Source organism: Physeter macrocephalus, chromosome 14 (assembly GCF_002837175.3).
Source record: "Physeter macrocephalus isolate SW-GA chromosome 14, ASM283717v5, whole genome shotgun sequence".
NCBI lineage: Eukaryota > Metazoa > Chordata > Mammalia > Artiodactyla > Physeteridae > Physeter > Physeter macrocephalus.
Window position 1 is genome coordinate 93,750,611 of NC_041227.1, and position 19,497 is coordinate 93,770,107.

The following is a 19,497-nucleotide window of genomic DNA, read 5'->3' on the forward strand; positions in this document are numbered from 1 at the left end:
TCCAGAGCCTGTGCTCCGCAACGGGAGAGGCCACAACAGAGGGAGGCCCGCATACCACAAAAAAAAAAAAAAAAAAAAAAAAAAAAAAAAAAGATTTAACTTCAAAAAATTAATGTAAACTCACACTGATGCTAAAAAAATTAAAATTTAAAATCATTTATGATAAAAATTCATAGTAAACTAGAAATAGTAGCTAAAATGTAAAGCGAACATCACATTTGAGAAATTTTACAAGCAATTTCCATTAAAGTCAGGAATGTAACAAAGTTTCTATCATTGCCTCTCTCTATATATTGTAGTTTTCAGACAATAACATATCATAATCACACCAAAAAGTAAGAAATATGAGGTAAAAGAATTGAAACGAGACAAAATTATCCTTATTTACAGACACTATGTCTACAAAGGAAATCCAAAAGAATCATCAGGTAAACTATTAGAAATATATAGGTACTAGAATTAAATCAGCAATAACAAAAAAATCAGAAGCTTTTACACATACTAGTAATAATAAATTAGAAAAAAAACCCTTATACGATAACAAGGGCTACAAGGTACCTAGAAATAAATCCAACAAAAGGTGGGTGTGACCCTCATGGAAGAAATGATAAAACTGTACTAAAGGACATATAAAACACCGGAACAAATAAAGAAATATGCTATCTTTATACATGGAAAGAGTGAAACATTAAAGTATCAATTCTCTTCCAAACTAATCCATAAATTCAATGCAATTCCAATAAAAATCCCTAGTTTTATTATGAAACTGAAGGTGACACTAAAACACACTTAAATGACTTAAGGCAATTTTAAAGAATAAGATAGAGCACTACAGTAGAGAACAGGTTGAACAGAACAGCAAGACAATGAATGACTTTGCAGATCAAAAATGAAGATTTTGGTCTTTAAGAGCAATGGGAAGTCAACGGTGATTTTAAAACAAGTAAGATGGGGCTTCCCTGGTGGTGCAGCGGTTGAGAGTCTGCCTGCCAATGCAGGGGACACGGGTTCGTGCCCCAGTCCAGGAAGATCCCACATGCTGCGGAGCGGCTGGGCCCGTGAGCCATGGCCGCTGAGCCTGCGTGTCCGGAGCCTGTGCTCCGTAACGGGAGAGGCCACAACAGTGAGAGGCCCGCGTACCGCAAAACAAACAAACAAACAAACAAGTAAGACGACTTTGTCAAAAGTGTGCAAATATGTATTGGAGAGGCTCAAGAGACAACCTGGGATGTCACTGAAAATGGTGGTATGGACCTAACAGAAATTCTCTTCTCCAAAACAGCATAAAAATATGGGCAAAAAAGGTCAGAATCAGCTTTTTTAGAACTCTGGAAATTAACCAAAGGCTTACAGTAGTCCAGGGAGCATTTATTCAAGAACAACTGAATCTTGGTAAGAACTTTGTGGTGTTTTAACTTGCCCTATTTCCATCATCCCCTCTCTAGTGCCATAGTAGCCTAAAAACAAGAGATCACAATCATAGTACAGTAGAAAAATCAGCAGTCTGGCAGCCACTGCAAAGGGCAGATGAAGTTCCTTGAAAACCGCATCCCAGAGAATTATTGGACCTGTCTGGTGGTTCTCTGGAAGACACCACTCACAAGGCTGTCTTTATCAGAGTTGAAGATGTAAAACAGTCTTTTCCCTGGGGGTATCTGTCAAAAACAATCAAAGACAACTGTTGAACCTCAGGGTGGCCTGAGGCAGTGGGTAACAGTTTTAACAGTTGGGGAAAACAACCGGTTAACCAAAAAGCTTAAAAAGAAGAAAAGCAGAGAAATAGAATGTCCATATGGGCTTGAAATCTCCAAAATATTCCTAGGGATCATGAAGATCACATGCATACACAGACCTTTGAGCATGATCAGGAAAGACCTAAGAAGGTCCTAAACTCTCAAGACAGATCTTGAGGACTGACATCAGGCTCTGCACAAGCAAGTAGTGGTGGATAAGGCAAAGTTGTAAAATGCCTGGCTATGTGTTGAAGGCATATCCCAACATGCACACAGAGTCTCTTGGCAGATTTGTGACTTATTAGTTACTGGTGTTTAAGGAAGTCTCTGTCAGCTCATTAGCTGACCACTAAGCTTGCCAAGCAGACTTCAGTGGCCACACACAACAATGAATACAGACTTTAAGAATTAGTTCAGGGAATTCCCTGGCAGTCCAGTGGTTGAGACTCGGCACTTTCACTGCTGTGGGCCCAGATTCAATCCCTGGTCCAGGAACTAAAATCCCACAAGCCACATGGTGTGTCCAAAAAAACCAAAACCCAAAACAAAAACAATTAGCTCAGAAAAGTCACTAAGCAAAAAACAACCAAAAAAACCCAGCAAAAACAACCAACCTTGAGAAGAGGGGAAGCTCTGATTTCCGCAGTTGCCATTTCTATTATTTTAAATGTTCAGTTTTCAACCCCAATTTATGAGACATACAGAGAAACAAGAAAGTACAGTCCACACACAGAATAAACGCATTCAATGAACTAAAGGAAACTATCTAAAAAACTAAAGAAAAGTATGAGACTATCTCAGCAAATTGAGAATACCAATAAAAAGAACTTACAAAAAAAAAACCAAAACAAACCCCAGGAGTTGAAAATACAACAATGTGCATTATATCTCAGACAAAGGAGATTTTTAAAAAATATTTCACCCATGTGTCAACATAAGGAAATCTGGCTAAACAGATTTAACCAGCGATTCACAAAGCAACTTTACGTCTATGAGGGCACATGATTAATACCTCCATTTCTTTCCTAGAAAAGAACAAAAATTCCTACTTCATCTGATCTTCATAATCTGGATGATCTCAGCCACTTCGGTAATGCTCTTAACCTACTGGCATAAGAAGAACAGAATCCTCTTGCTGTCGCTCCCACGCCTCACAAAATTCTATCATTTAATGCTGTCCTTTGCTCTCTTCTTGAATTTTCTTACATATCCATTTCACTCACGGATAGCAGGTTAAGGGATGAATTTTTAGCAAAGCTACACAATTACTTAAAATCTCTCACTGCTTATACTGCTATTATATTCAGTATCATGAATCTCTAGGAATTCAGTTTAGTAGCATATGATAAAAGCATAAAAAATTCTTAGCCATCATTAAAATAACCCAAATTTCCTGCCATTTTCACAAATAATATGCTTTGTCATGTCCATATAAAACTGTCATTTTATTCAAACTATACCAGACTATCTCCAGAGAAATAGGAAATTATGGGACTGATAACTGATGAAAAACTGCAACTGAAACACTTCCTTGATTCAGATGTAGTATAATGTTCAGAGAGATTAAAATTTTAACTTTTTTTTTACCATTAGCAAGTCAAACAGGCTTCCAATGAAAAACAGATTCATTTTAGGAGAAACAGACTTATGAAGACTACTTTAGTTATTCAAGAAAGTGTTTTTTTTTTTTTAATCTGGGGGAACTATTTATTTATTGGCCACGCAGCATGTGGGATCTTAGTTCCCCGACCAGGAATCGAAAGCGCACCCCTTGCATTGGGAGCAGAGTCTTAACCACTGGACTACCAGGGAAGTCCCAAGAAAGTGTTTTTAAAAGACTGGAGCTGGGACTTCCCTGGTGGTGCAGTCGTTAAGAATCCACCTGCCAATGCAGGGGACACAGGTTTGAGCCCTGGTCCAGAAGATCCCACATGCTGCGGAGCAACTAAGCCCATAAGCCCATGAACCACAACTACTGAGCCTGCACTCTAGAGCAAGCGAGCCACACTACTGAGCCCACACACCGCAACTACTGAGCCTACGTGCCACAACTACTGAAGCCCATGCACCTAGAGCCCATGCTCTGCCACAAGAGAAGCCACCGCAATGAGAAGCCCACACACCGCAACAAAGAGCAGCCCCTGCTCGCCGCAACTAGAGAAAGCCCACATGCAGCAACGAAGACCCAACTCAGCCAAAAAATAAACTTAAAAAAAAAAATTAAAGACCTAACTGCTTCTATAAAAAAAATAATAAATAAAAAAGACTGGAGTTAAAGTGGTGAAAGATTAAGAAACAGGAATAACCCTTCCAGACTGCAAACAATACTACATAGCTACAGTGATCAAAACAGTGTGTTATTGGCACAAACACAGACATATGGATCAATGGAACAGAACAGAGAGCTCAGAAATAAACCCACACACCTACAGTCAATTAATCTTCAACAAAGGAGGCAAGAATATAAAATGGGAAAAAGACAGTCTCTTCAGTAAACAGTGCTGGGAAAGTTGGACAGCTGCCAGTAAATCAATGAAGTTAGAACACACCCTCACACCATGCACAAAAATAAACTCGAAATGGCTTAAACACGAGATATGACATCATAAAGCTCCTAGAAGAAATCATAAGCAAAACATTCTCTGACATAAATCATACCAATGTTTTCTTAGGCCAGTCTCCCAAGGCAATAGAAATAAAAACAAAGATAAACAAATGGAACCTAATCAAACTTACAAGCTTTTGCACAGCAAAGGAAACCATAAGCAAAACGGAAAGACAACCTACAGAATGGGAGAAAACATTTGCAAATGATGCAACCGACAAGGGCTTAATCTCCAAAATATATAAACAGCTCATACAACTCAACAACAACAAAACAACCCAACTGAAAAATCAGCAGAAGACCTAAACAGACATTTCTCCGAAGAAGACTTACAGATGGCCCCAGGCACATGAAAAGGTGCTCAACATCACTAATTATTAGAGAAATGCAAATCAAAACTACAATGAGGTACCACTTCATACCAGTCAGAATGGCCATCATTAAAAAATCTACAAATAACAAGTGCTGGAGAGGCTATGGAGAAAAGGGAACCCTCCTACTCTGTTGGTGGGAATGTAAGTTGGTACAGCCACTATGGAAAACAGTATGGAAGTTCCTCAGAAAGCTAAAAATAGAACTACCATATGATCCAGCAATCCCACTCCTGGGCATATATATCTGGACAAAACTATAATTAGAAAAGATACATGCACCCCTATGTTCATAGCAGCACTATCCACAAACAGCCAAATGTCCATCAACAGGTGAATGGATAAAGAAGATGTGGTACATATATAAAATGGAATATTACTCAGCCATAAAAAAGAATGAAATAATGCCATTTGCAGCAACACAGATAGACCTAGAGATTATCATACTAAGCAAAGTAAGTCAGAAAAAGAAAGACAACTACCATATGATATCACTTATATGTGGAATCTAAAATATGATACAAATCAACATATCTACAAACCAAAAACAGGGACTTCCCTGGTGGTCCACTGGTTAAGACTCCGCACTCCCAATGCAGGGGGCCTGGGTTCAATCCTTGGTCAGAGAACTAGATCTTGCATGCTGCAACTAAACATCCCGTATGCAGCAACGAAGATCCCGCTTGCTGCAACTAAGACCTGGCACAGTCAAATAATTTAATAAATAATAAATATTAAACAAAAACAAAAACAGACTCACAGATACACAGAACAGACTTGTGGTTGCTGGGGGTCGGGGGGCGGGAGGGAAGGAATGGGAGTTTGGATTAGCAGAGGAAAACTATTATATATAGGATGGATAAACAACAAGGTCCTTCTGTAGGGCACAGGAAACTATATTCAATCTTGTGACAAACCAATGGAAAAGAATATGAAAAAGAATATATATATGTGTGTAACTGAGTCACTTTGCTGTACAGAAGAAATTAACACAACACTGTAAATCAACTATACTTCAATAAAATTTTTAAAAAAATAGTAAAAGCAATGAAAATATACCATGTAACCCAGTAATTTGCAAATGTTTCTAAGTGGGGGATATACAATGCAGTCATGTATTTTTTAAAGCACTGATTTCCTTCTGTTCTTCAAAAATTATAACAATGAAATAAATACAATTTTGAAAAAAATAAAAAAGCTCATACTGTCACCAAAAAAACCCAAACCGATTCTCTTTTATTTTCCACTTATATATCCATATAGTTTTGTACAACCATATATACATATTCAATTTTGTATTCTGCTTATTTCATCTTCTTTCATGCTTTTAAATAGTTTCAGTACTCTCATTATGACTTCTATCAGATTAAATGTGTTATTTCCTTTTATATTTTAAGATGATTTGGAAGCTAAGTATCTTACAGGAAATTCTTAAAGTTCACCATAAATTTTTCTTAAAAATTATTTTTCAAGTATAAAAACTATTGTGGGGGCTTCCCTGGTGGCGCAGTGGTTGAGAGTCCGCCTGCTGATGCAAGGGACACGGGTTCGTGCCCCGGTCTGGGAAGATCCCACATGCCACGGAGTGGCTAGGCCCGTGAGCCATGGCCGCTGAGCATGCGCATCCAGAGCCTGTGCTCCGCAACGGGCGAGGCCACAACAGTGAGAGGCTTGCGTACCGCAACAAAAAAAAAAAAAAAAAAAAAAAAAAAAAAAAAAAAAAACTAAATAACCACTCATAAGTCCACAAAAGACTACCATTAATATTCTGAAATGCTCTCTTTATTCTTTTTTCCATTCATTTTATTTTTAACAATTCTGTAATATACACTGCACCTCACTTTACTTAGCCATGCTTTCACTGTTGAAAGTTGGACTGGTTCTAAGATTTTACTATCATAAACAACCCTGAAATAAAGACTTCTGAATACCTATAAATCTTTAATGCAAACTTCTGACAACTTCCTCAGGAGAGAATTTATTTCTTTTATTTTTTTTAATTTTTGGCTGTGTTGGGTCTTCATTTCTGTGCATGGGCTTTCTCTAGTTGCGGCGAGCGGGGGTCACTCACTGTCGCGGCCTCTCTTGTTGCAGAGCACAAGCTCCAGACGCGCAGGCTCAGTAGTTGTGGCTCACGGGCCCAGCCACTCCGTGGCATGTGGGACCCTCCCAGACCAGGGCTCAAACCCGTGTCCCCTGCACTGGCAGGCACTCTCAACCACTGCGCCACCAGGGAAGCCCCCAGGAGAGAATTTTAGAAGGGAAAATTCTGGCACAGCCTCTGTCTTCTCATTGATACAGTGGGTTAAATATACTTGATTCTTAAAGGATTGATACGAATTGCAAAACTGCCTTCCAAAAAAGGCGCAATGATTTACAAGAACAAAATTTTGAATTTCAGAATTTCCCATTTCACTAAAACCTTGCCATTATCATTTTTAAAAGTATTTTCTAACATAGTAAAAAAAAAATGGCAGCTTATTGTTGCCCTAATTTACATTGCTTAGATATACTAAGATTAAATATTTTTAATGTTTATTAGATATTGCCATTTCTTCTATATTTCTCTATGTGTTTTCCTTAGTTTTCTGCTGGGGTTTTAATGTTTTTCTTATAGTTTTTGTAACTGTTCTGTAGTTTATGAAAATGAAAGCTTAACCTATAAAAGGACTATACCACGGCTTCTGAATACTCAAAGTGCGATTATTATCATCCACCATTTATCTAACATATTTGATATATACACAATAAACTAAATTAATGAACTTAAGCTACCTATTTTAACTTAATATCCTCTTTTAAAGTGATCAAGAAGTTTTGCATCTTTATCCAACAGCGACAATTCTCAGGTTATATGGATCATACCTCTTTTTATTTATTTATTTATTTTTGCGGTATGCGGGCCTCTCACTGTTGTGGCCTCTCCCTTCGCGGAGCACAGGCTCCGGACGCGCTGGCTCAGCGGCCATGGCTCACGGGCCCAGGCGCTCCGCGACATGTGGGATCCTCCCAGACCGGGGCACGAACCCGCGTCCCCTGCATCAGCAGGCGGATTCTCAACCACTGCGCCACCAAGGAAGCCCAATGGATCATACCTCTTCATGGCATATGAATTATATTACAAAACTGGATCTCACAAGATTATTAATATCTAGAAATGAGCATTTCAATTGCCAAGACAAAAGAAAAATTCATTATGTTCTGCAAAATGAGCAAGCATTTATCACGGAGAAATATCTAAAAGGAAGTTCCACGTTTGTCATGCAACATCTATTTTAGTCACTAGCCACTTTATAACACTTGTGAAATACTGGTTGTCACACGTACTTTGGATAATTGTATACATCATGGGTCAGTAAGTTACAGCCAAATCTCAGCCATCCCCACTTTTGTAAATAAAGTTTTATTAGAACACATTTATTAGTCATGCTCATTCATTTACATATTATCTAATGGCTGCTTTCACACTAGGAGATCAAAGTTGACTAGCTTGCAAAGCCTAAAACATCTACTATCCAGCTCTTTACAATATAGACAGCTAAAACATCTGAGTAAATGATTTTACTCATTCTTGGAAGCCAGCACGAACATTCGGATCCTAACTCATGGATCTCATACACTAGTACAGTGAAAGACTTGTATGCAAATAACTTATAATACAAGGTATAAAAAGCTAAGTGCTCTAAGAAAGGTAAAGAGTGTCAGAAAGAGTCTTTCCAGTGGGGAAAATCTTGAAGGAAGCAACTTTTGCACTGGGTTTTAAAGGATGGCTATAATTTGGACATATAGGATGGAGAGACTTCCAATGTGAAAAAAGTAGAGTTGTGAAAGAATACAAACATAACAGTGTACTTTGCATGGAGAAGCACAGTTAGGAGAAAATGCTAATAAGTCCTTTGAAGCCAAAGCATAGGGAAGGCTTTCAATGTCAGGATGAGCAGTTTAGACTTTAAATACAATTAGGTTCAAGAGTAAGGAAGTTAACAGTGATTAGGACTGTGCTTTAGGAAGATCAATCTATCAACAGTATTTGAAATGAATTTGAGGAGAGAAAGGTGATAAGGAAATTGTTACTAAGCTATAATAATCCATGACAGAAGTAATGAAGGTGTTGGCAATGGGACTGGAAATACAGGAGGGACTGGAAAAAAATGAAACAAACACACTACTATCTTAGCAAAACCACTCAAACACTTATTATCAGACAGCAGCATTTGGATATAATATAAACCTTACTCATATGGGGTAAAAACTCTTCATCTGGGGCTTCCCTGGTGGCGCAGTGGTTGAGAATCCGCCTGCCGATGCAGGGGACACAGGTTCGTGCCCCGGTCCGGGAAGATCCCACATGCCGCGGAGCGGCTGGGCCCGTGAGCCATGGCCGCTGGGCCTGCGCATCTGGAGCCTGTGCTCCGCAACGGGAGAGGCCACAACAGTGAAAGGCCCGCGTACCGCAAAAAAAACAAAACAAAACAAAAAAACTCTTCATCTCCTCTACCTCTGAACAAAATGATAATTGTTTCTATTTAGTTCTGATAATTTCAAAAAGAGGGACTATTTAAATAATAATTTAAAGTGCTTGACTACCACTTTCTCCCATTTTTAAACTAACTCTGGATACAAACACACTGAAACAGAATTCGTTTGCTAGGGCTCCCTCTGCTTGAAAGCTGGAATAAAAGTCTGATCTTAAATTTGGGCTCTTAGTTGCTTCTGCTGAATTCCTGAAAATAAGAATAGTTGGATTTGCTTCAGAAGCTCCTCGCCAGGTTTACCAAATGCCCTCCTCAGGAGGGGCAACATAAAATATCTTTATCTGTATTTTCCAAAACACCAATAATTTTATTGTTTCTTAACTGATTAATTTTTTTTTTTTTTTTGCAGTACGCGGGCCTCTCACTGCTGTGGCCCCTCCCGTTGCGGAGCACAGGCTCCGGACGCGCAGGCTCAGCGGCCATGGCTCACGGGCCCAGCCGCTCCGCGGCATGTGGGATCCTCCCAGACCGGGGCACAAACCTGCGTCCCCTGCATCGGCAGGCAGACTCTCAACCACTGCGCCACCAGGGAAGCCCAACTGACTAATTTTTAAAGAAGAGAGTTTTAGATTCACTGACATAGAGAAGAGACTTGTGGTTATCAAGGGGGAGGTAGGTGGGAGAGGAATGGATTGGGAGTTTGGGATTAGCAGATGCAAACTATTATATATAGAATGGATAAACAACAAGGTCCTACTGTATAGCACAGGAAACTATATTCAATATCCTGTGATAAACCATAATGGAAAAGAATGCGTATGTGTATATATATATAAATTGAGTCACTTTGCGGTACAGGAGAAATTAACACGACATTGTAAATTAACTATATTTCAATAAAATACATTTTTAAAAAAGAAGAGTTTTATATTCAAAGCTCACAAACATTTAAATAATATACAAGGATAAGCTGGAATTCACCAGACTGATGTTTCATAGGTAAGGAAATTATTCTAAAGACCGGTTTTATATTCTCTGCTCATTAAGAACTAAACTGCAGCTCCCTGTCAGTTGGCTTCTGGCTGGGTTCTACCAACAGACTACAAAAACAGTATATTGGAGGGTAGGAGAAAGGGAGAAGACGAGGTATTTCTCCCTGCCTTTCTCTCTACTTAAGAATGAATCTCCCAGTGGCTTCAACTCCTTTTGGAAAAGTCCAGTTCCCACCTAGTAACCCTAGCCCCTGGCCACCAGGTCCAACTCCTACCTGTATCCTTCCATTTATCACTTCTTGCCTTTTACTACTGCTAATCTCTGGGTTGCTTCACCATCTCTTGTAGCTTCTCAAGTCTTCCATCACCCATGTAACCAATTCTCTGCATTAAAGTCTCTCTATGTAAAAGGAAGGAGGGTGGGAGGAAGGGAGGGAAGAGCAAAATGGCCCTAGGCCTTTCTTTTCTGACTCTAGTGTACCCACTGTCCAGCTTCCACTAGCCTCATTTCACAATGGAAAAGAAACAGCAATCACATCAGTAAACTTTCTAGATAACTTGTATAAACCCATCCTTCTCAAACTGGAGTATATGCTGCTTTGCATTACATGGGTATGCCAGGATGATTTATGTGAAACTACAAGATAACCATGTCGTATTTTTCTGTTGTGTCTACAGTGATTTTAAAAAATTATTTGTATATTAAAACAAACCACAAGGGTAGTGTCAATTCAATGGGGAAGAGCCTTCAACAAATGGTGTTGGGACAACTGGATATCCATCCACATGCAAAGACTGAAACTGAACCCCCATCTCATAACCGTGTACAAAAATTAAGTCAAAATGAATGACACATTTTAGAACTAAAACTACAAAATTCTTAGAAGAAAACATATGCGTAAATCTTTGTGACCCTGGATTAAGCAATGGTTTCTTAGGTATGACACCAAAGCAGTAGCAACCTAAGAAAAAAAATATATTGGACTTTCTCAAAATTGAACTTTTGTACTTCAAAGGACATTATCAAGAAAGTGAAAAAACAATTCACAGAATGCGAGAAAATATTTACAAATTACATCTAATAAGCGACTTGTAGCTAGAATATATAAAGGAATCTTACAACTCATAACAAAATGACAACCCAATTAAAAACTAGGCAAATGATATGAACAGACATTTCTCTAAAGATGATACATAAATGGCCGATATCCTTGGTCATAAGTAAAATGCAAATCAAAACCACAATGAGATAGTTGTCTGGAGCATAATGTGGGGAAGCAAACTAACTGCAAAGGGGCATAAAAGAACTTTCAGGGAAGAGAGAATATTCTACATCTTGACTGGGGTGTATATATTTGTCAAAAGTCACCAACCTGTACACTTAAAATCCATGAGTTTATATGCAAATTATATGTAAATTATCAACTTTTTAAAAAGTAAGCCATCTAGAGTCTATTTCTTCAACAGAAGAAAAGAAGCAAAGGATCAAATATGTTCAATTACCTAACTATGTTATTATAGAGTTAGTAAAAACTGAAAGAGAAGTGATTTTTTTCTGCCAGAGCAAAGGAAGTACGAAATTGATACAAAGGTATTTTAGAAATACAGACAATGACTGAAGTATTAAATAAGCACACATTTGGGGGTTTTATAAACTGCTGTAAACTGGGGCTTCATAGGAAAACACTGTTTTGGCTGCTAAAACATAAAATGTTCATATTAGATGTCATTATCATCAATGCTAACTTTATACACTACCATATTACAACTGAATAATTACACTTAGCAGACAATGAGCAACCACAAAAATAGTCTCTTAAGAAACTACTTTGCTAATAAAAATTTCTAGGAAACTGGCAACATCTTAATAGCTTATTTCCAGGGATCTTTACAGCAACAATTTTGTTATATATCAGTATTGTTGTCTGAAATTACTCTATATAATTGCTTAAAAATAACTGAAGTTCATAGCCTTGGGAAAAAAAAATCTCTTAGATTATCCACGTATCACCTACAAAAAAAAAAAGTAGAGCTTTCTTCTTTATTCTTTTTGATAATTCTGTAAATTATAATGCTACAGATACACTGTATTAACAAATATCTAAAGCAAGCAGACATAAAATTCACAAGTTCAATTAAAAAAAAAATTTCCAACAATGCAGTAGTTTCCCTTACCTCATCATCATCATCAGAATCATTCCCAAACACTGAAGGTTTTTGCAAAACAGGGTGCAACTGCTGTGCTTTCTTTGGCAAAGTAAGCCCATACCTGCATATTTTTTTTTGAAATAGAAATTACACCATTATATTTAAATGTTAAACAATAATACATCCACTACCTCTTCCAGACGAAGCTACCAAGTCAAAACATGTCATATAACCTATGAAAATATAACACTGGTTCTGATTTTCACCTATCTAAAAGTTCTAATATGCGCTAAGATTTTATAATTATTACTCTGAGTGATTATTTGTGGGCCAAAATCAAAATACCATTTTAATCAAAGAAGGGAAGTGAATGAAGAGTTCAGAATGTTTTAGATGGTGAAATGATAGCAAGGTTTTAAAAAGAACATGTTAGTGGAAAGCTCAGTTGATGTCCACTAAAAACAAAAACGCTCTAAATTATCCTTGTGATCTAACAAGAGTCAAGAAAATACTTTTTTTTTTCCTATTGGGTACACAATTTTAAAGAAGTTATTGGATAAAGATTAATGTCACCCATGAAAATTTTTTAAAAGATTACATTAACTGAGAAACCCAAGTAGCCATGGGGCAAATTTCCATTACACTTTATTAAGCACACTTGCTTTGTCTTGGAGCACCTGAAAGAACCATCCCATCAGATCCAACTCATTTAGTTTCTCACGTTTTGGCCTTTAAGACGCAGAAATCACGGGAAGCCGCATCACAAGCAAGGATTATACATCAAAGAAAACTTCCAAGAACATATAACATTTCTCTTTTGTGGCAACGTATACCCCAATTCCCTATATGCCTACCCTTTCCTGTGGCTTCTCAGCACAACATTCCTAAACCGAGAAGGAAGGGCGGGAATCAGAACTTGACCTGCCAAGTAGAAGAACAAGGCCCTCTAAGCAAGCCAGGAATTGTCTCTCTCTTCTCATTGCCCCTGAAAGCATCCAACCGGGGAGAAACTCAAGCGCGGGGTAGGAAGCAAGACTGAGGGGCCTCAGACCGAGCTTTTGGAAAATAGAAAAGTCTCGCTCTCTGCCCCTCAGCCTAACTTCCTTTATTTCCTCACAAGTTTCTCCCTCAAACTTCGGGCTTCCATCCTGGAAAATGTGGGGGGGATGGGAATATATGTTCCTCAGGATTTCTCGCTTTCCCCCATCTCTATCCCTGACGACACAGCCCCTTCACTTCCAGCGCACTTCTACTGCTCGGCCAAAGACACAGTCGCCGTGGTGTCTCACTCCCCAGCCTAACCCTAACTCCCAAGTCACTCACTGCCTGCCCGGAATCGCCATCTTGCTCCCGTCTCCGTTGAACGTGGCCGACGCCGACGTGACGCTGACGCCGACGCCGACGTCTAACGTGAGCTCTCGCGCGGGTTTGGGCGGCCTAGAGCCCGCCTACCGGCTGGGTTCGCGTTTTGTGTTGCTTCCGCACTGCTGGGAATTTGATGCTTGGCTTTGGGCGTTGTTTTGAAAACCGACAGACTGCCTCGAAATCAGTGGGAAGAAAGGAATGACAAAATTTTAGGCCAGAGGTTCGCAGAGAGTGGTCCTGGGACCAGCAGAATCGGCATCACCCGGGAATTTGTTAGAAATGCAAAATTTCCGGCTCTGTTCCACATCTACTGAATCAGAAACTCTGGAACGGGGCCCAGAAATCTGAATTTTAACGAGCCCTCCAGGTAATTCTGATACTCAAGTTTGAAAACCACTGCCCTAGGCTATCGATTTCCCCTCCTCCCCCGCTCCCCCGCCTCCGAGGTACTCAGTGTGAGTATACGTGGCTCAGGGTAATTTGGCAGAAGATGAAAATCTATGCGCTAAGTATCTCATTATAGGACAGAAATGATTAATAAAATACCGTGGTACCACTGGATATAGGAAGTAAAATTATATATGATACTTTTTTAAAAATGCTAGTCACACTTCACCTGTGGACCCACTCATTCTCGGCCCCTTCCAAACTAGTAACAGCAAAGAGATCTTTTGAATTACTGACAGATGAATGTTAAAATCTCCAGCTGTAATTGTGGATTTGTCTATTTCTCTTTTTACTCCTGTCATGTTTTGTTTCATGTATTTTGAAGTTTTGTTATTAGATATATAAACATGTAGGATTGTTATGTCCTCTTATATTGACCCCTATACCATTAAGAAATGATCCTCTTTATTTTTTTATTTATTTTTATCTACTTTATGTGATATTAATATAACCAGCATTGTTAGCATAGTGTATCTTTTCCCATCCTTTTACTTTTAACCAATTTTAATTAGTTTGTGTCTTTATGTTTAAAGTGGTTCTCTTGTTGATAGCTTATAGTTGGGTCTTGCTTTTTTATCCAGTCTGGCAATTTCTTCCTTTTAACGTGGGTATTTAGAACATTTTCATTAAAGCAGTTATTAGCATAGTTGCAATTTGTTTTCTCCTTTTCTTATCTGCTTTTTGTACTCCCCCCTCCACCTTCCCCCACCCTTTTGAATTAATCAATAAATTTTTATGGCTCTGCTTCAGATTTTTATGCTTCAACTTCTTTATTGGCTTATTGGCCACACTTTGCTTTTTTTTTTTTTTTTTTTAAGGTTTTGCTTTAGGGTTTCTGGTACACATCTTTAACTTATCACAGTCTACCTTCAAGTAAGAATGAAGCACTTTGTATAAAAACTTTTTAAAAGTATAGTTCCATTTTCCCTCTCTGAGACTTTGTGCTATATTTGTCACACATTTTACTTCTACCTATGTTATAAATGCACAATAAATTATCATTTTTGCTTTAAACAATTATCTTTTAAAAATATTTTTAAATAAGACAAATGTTGGGCTTCCCTGGTGGCGCAGTGGTTGAGAGTCCGCCTGCCGATGCTGGGGACGCGGGTTCGTGCCCCGGTCCGGGAAGATCCCACATCCTGCGTAGAGGCTGGGCCTGTGGGCCATGGCCGCTGAGCCTGCGCATCCGCGGAGCCTGTGCTCCGCAACGGGAGAGGCTGCAACAGTGAGAGGCCTGCGTACCGCAAAAAAAAAAAAGGAAAGAAAAATGTTATGTTTATCCACATATTTACAATTTCCTGTGGCTGCGTATCTTTGTGTAGTTCCAGATTTCTTTTTCTTTTTTTTTTTTTTTTTTCTTTTTAGCAGGAAAGGGTGGGGCAGTGGGCGGAGGAATTGGATGGTCAAAGGGTACAAACTTCCAGTTCTAAGATAAAAAAGTATTAGGATGTAATGTACAACATGATTAATATAGTTGACATTGCTGTATGTTATATATGAAAGTAGTTAAGAGGGTAAATCCTAAGAGTTCTCATCACAAGGAAAAATATTTTTTCTTTTTCTTTTATATCTATATGAAATGATGGATGTTCACTAAATTTATTGTAATCATTTCATGATGTATGTAAGTCAAATTATTATGCTGTACACCGTAAACTTATACAGTGCTGTATGTTAATTATATCTTAATAAAACTGGAAGAAATAAAGTTGAAAGAAAACGCAAAAGAATCTACAGGCACACGTTCTATTAGCTGTCAGAACGATGACATCATCACACATCATGAAGCCTCTGGAAAGTTCAATTGCACACTGGTGTGAGGATGAGTGAAAAAGGCAAATGATGTCATAGTATTGTTAGAAATATAGTTTTGACCTGGAAAATCCCGAAAGTGTTTTAGGGACCTTCGGGAGTCCACAGACCACATTTTGAGATCCACTCTTCTAAATGAATTAATGCTGACATATATTATTAAAGGAATTATATAGCTTTGCATATAGGAATATGCTGAATGTCTTTTTTCCCCCAAAGTGATTAGGGTAAGGCTAGATAGAAGCCAAATATGAAATCTGCTTGGGGCACAGTGAAATAAGAGGGAAAAAAATATATATACATATATAGACACATATATTGGTTTCTGCCCCAGATTCCCGGTACAGAGCTCCTAAAACCTTTGTGATTTCCTGAGTGATTAGAGCACTAAGAGCAACTGTTGTTTTGATACTTGGTCTTTGACCCTAGTTCCTGGTTCCCTGGGTGATAGGGGTTATTTTGTTCCAATGAGGTAACTCTTGGTGGGCTTCTGGATAGCATCAGCATGGGGGCTAGTCACCAGAGAGACCATACCATAATTAGAAGCTTGGAACTTTCTACCCCACCTCCCATACTCCGGGAAGAAGAGAGGGGTTTTAAACCAAATTAATGATCCATCATGCCTACATAATGAAGCCTCCATAAACAACCCAAAAGTATGGAATTCTAAGAGCTTCCAGGTTGGTGAACATATCCACCTGCCCAGAGGGTGGTACACCCTAACTTCATGAGGACAGAAGCGCCCTTCCTGACCTCACCTATGTATCTCTATCTGGTTGTTTATATGTATACTTCATCATATCCCTTATATAATAAATAAGTCAATGTAAAAAGAAAAATATTTTGTTTATTCACATATTTACCATTTCCAGTGTCTCCATATCTTTGTGTAGAACCAGATTTCTATTTAGTATAAACATCTTTTTTTTAAACAGCTTTATTGAGACATAATTCACATACTATGCAATTCACCCATTTAAAGCATACAATTCAGGACTTCCCTGGCGGTCCAGTGGGTAAGACTCCGCACTTCCACTGCAGGGGGCATGGGTTCGATCCCTGGTACCGTAACTAAGATCCCGTATGCCATGCCACGCAGCCAAAAAACCAAAACAAAACCGTACAATTCAATGGTTTTTAATATATTCAGAGAGTTATGCTACCATCATCACAAGCAATTTTAGGATACTTTCAATACCCAGAAAAAAAACCATGTACCCATTTGTCACTTCCATTTACCCCCCTGCAACAGTAGGCAACCAGTAACCTACTTCTGTTCTCTATGGACCTGCAGTCCTATTAGTTTTTGCTCTGTGTATTTTGGAACTATGTTATTAGGTGTGTAACTATTTAAGATTTTTATGTTTAAGATTTTTTATTTAAGATTTTATTCTTAATTAATTGACCCTTTTTTCATTATGGAATGACCTTCTTTATCACAGTAATATTCTTTGCTCTGAAATCTACTTTGTCTGATATCTTTATAGTCACTCCAGCCACTCCAAAAGTTTTCTTTTGACACAAACGCCAGGGAAAGCAAAAAGATGTTCAGGAAAGGAAAATAATTGTAACTTACTACATAGCTAAGCCCTAAATAGCATTACACGATCATGATAATGCAAACACTGAAAATCCAGCTATTCTGATCTAAATTACTATGTAATTATATTGGGAAGAAGGAAGGAGTGGGAAATGTGTATGTGTTTGTGTGTGTGTGGATGCACACACACTGGGGAAGGAGCTAAATCTTTGTATTGCATACCGGGAGGTTAATAAATATTGCCTAATTCAGGAAAAAAAAAAGTAGCCACACAGCATGTTATTTTGCAATATGGAGGCACATGTCAAAACTACAGCCAGAATAGGGGTTGGCAAACTTTTTATGCAAAGGGTTAGATAGTAAATATTTAGGCTTTATGGGTCATAGGTCTCTGTGGCAGCTACTCAGCTCTGCCCAGTGGTATGAAAGCAGTCATAGACAATATGGGCAAGGCTTTTCCAATAAAACTTTATCATGACAGGCAACTAGCCAGATTTAGCTTGTGGGCTGTTTATTAACTCCTGAGATAAAAGAACTGAAAGTATTTGACTCAGAAACAAGGAAAATAGGGGTGAGGTTGAGCTGGGAAATGCTCTGGTCTTGATAGACCTTGTATGACAGAAGGACTTTTTAAACTATGAGCATGTGTTACTTGGCTTAAAATAAAAAGAATCGATAAAGGGTAAAAATAAAGCCTCCTGCCTGGGCTGTCTGCCTCTTACTTATGGAGACTGGATAGGGAATTAGTTACCCAAAGTTATCCAGCTCGATATCCTATATAATGCAAGCTTCTGTATTCTCCCATTGCCTTTAAGCTCAGGCAGTAGGTTGGGGAGAGGTAAAATATGGTTAATGACTAGGAGATGGAACACCCACCAAGGGGAATTACATTGCCTACAGAGAAAGACATAGGCAATATTTAATTAATTGATCTTGCCTGCTGAGAAGTCTTTATAATAAGGTCATGGAGGGGAGAGTAGGAACATAGAGTTGATGATGTAGGGTGGGGTTAAGTGGGAGTGGCATTGCATAAAACCTTACAGAAGAGGAATGAAAATTCCCTAAATTACCTGCAAAGGGTCTTCTGAGTCCGTAGATTGGGGATGTCTGTGGAAGTTAAGGCAGCTGGTTGCTTGATCACATTTAGATTATGAAGGAATGGGAAGTCAGTCACCAAAGACCACATAATGTATGATTCCTTTTATATAAAATATCCAGAACAGGCAAACCCACAGAGAAAGCAAGGTTAGTAGTTGCCTAGGGCTGGGGTGGGGAAAAATGGGGAGTGATTGCTACTAGGTATGGAGTTTTTATGGGGGTGATGAAAATGTTCTGAAATTGTTGTAAATGGTTGCACAATTTTGTGAATATACTAAAAAGCATTTTCATTAAGTATGTGAATTGTATAATATATGTGTTATATTTCAATAAAGCTGTTAAAAGAGCCAATAGGAGCTTTTCTGAGATTCCAATATCATTGTCTTGAAACCTTATGTTGTTTCTGGACCATGGAAAGCTATAATTATAAAGGAAAGTGGTCTGGATGGTCTACACCATGCAGTATCATTGTTACCTATAAACTATGGAGAAAGAGCTAATAAAAAATCCAGTCAAGTCTAAGCTTCTGAAGTATATGTAAATACAAATAAATCAATAAATCTATTGAGTCAAATAAATAGGTTTAAATATAAACCTACATCTAAATTTTTGTCAAGCATAAATAACATCCTCTTCACTAAAAGAGTAAACTCCTGGTGTTAAGGGATAGGATTTTACTTGAACGATAAATTCAACCCTGTTGGTTGCTTAATTTTAAAATAGTTTCCAAAAGACTAATAGCATAGTCTTTAGCCTAGTAAAGTCTGGAAAGTGTTGGTGAGATGTCTGGAGTGCTCACCAGAGCAATAAAACAGAAATTAGGACATGTGGGTGTGTGTCTCTTACTAGCTGTTGTGACCTAAATAACTCACTCTTTGAGCCTATTTCCTTTGTTATAAAATGGGCAT

General features: G+C 38.3%; 1 protein-coding gene across 5 annotated transcripts in view; it reads right to left on the bottom strand.

Moving 5' to 3' along the window:
• The window catches only part of NSRP1 (nuclear speckle splicing regulatory protein 1), a 62,597-nt gene extending 48,507 nt beyond the window's left edge, over positions 1-14,090 (bottom strand). The window contains exons 1-3 of one of the 5 annotated variants that reach the window (XM_028499157.2): positions 13,648-14,083; positions 13,179-13,245; positions 12,352-12,445 (exon numbers count right to left, since the gene is read on the bottom strand). Coding sequence is in view for 2 of the 5 variants with exons in the window: in XM_028499155.2 (XP_028354956.1) it covers positions 12,352-12,445; positions 13,648-13,667 (114 nt within the window). In the remaining 3 variants the exon portion in view is untranslated. Of the gene's footprint in view, positions 1-12,351; positions 12,446-13,045; positions 13,143-13,178; positions 13,246-13,647 lie in introns of those variants that run through there. The other 4 variants (XM_028499155.2, XM_007123573.4, XM_055090304.1 and 1 more) reach the window with 4 other exon arrangements.
• Between the last annotated feature and the right edge of the window lie 5,407 nt (positions 14,091-19,497).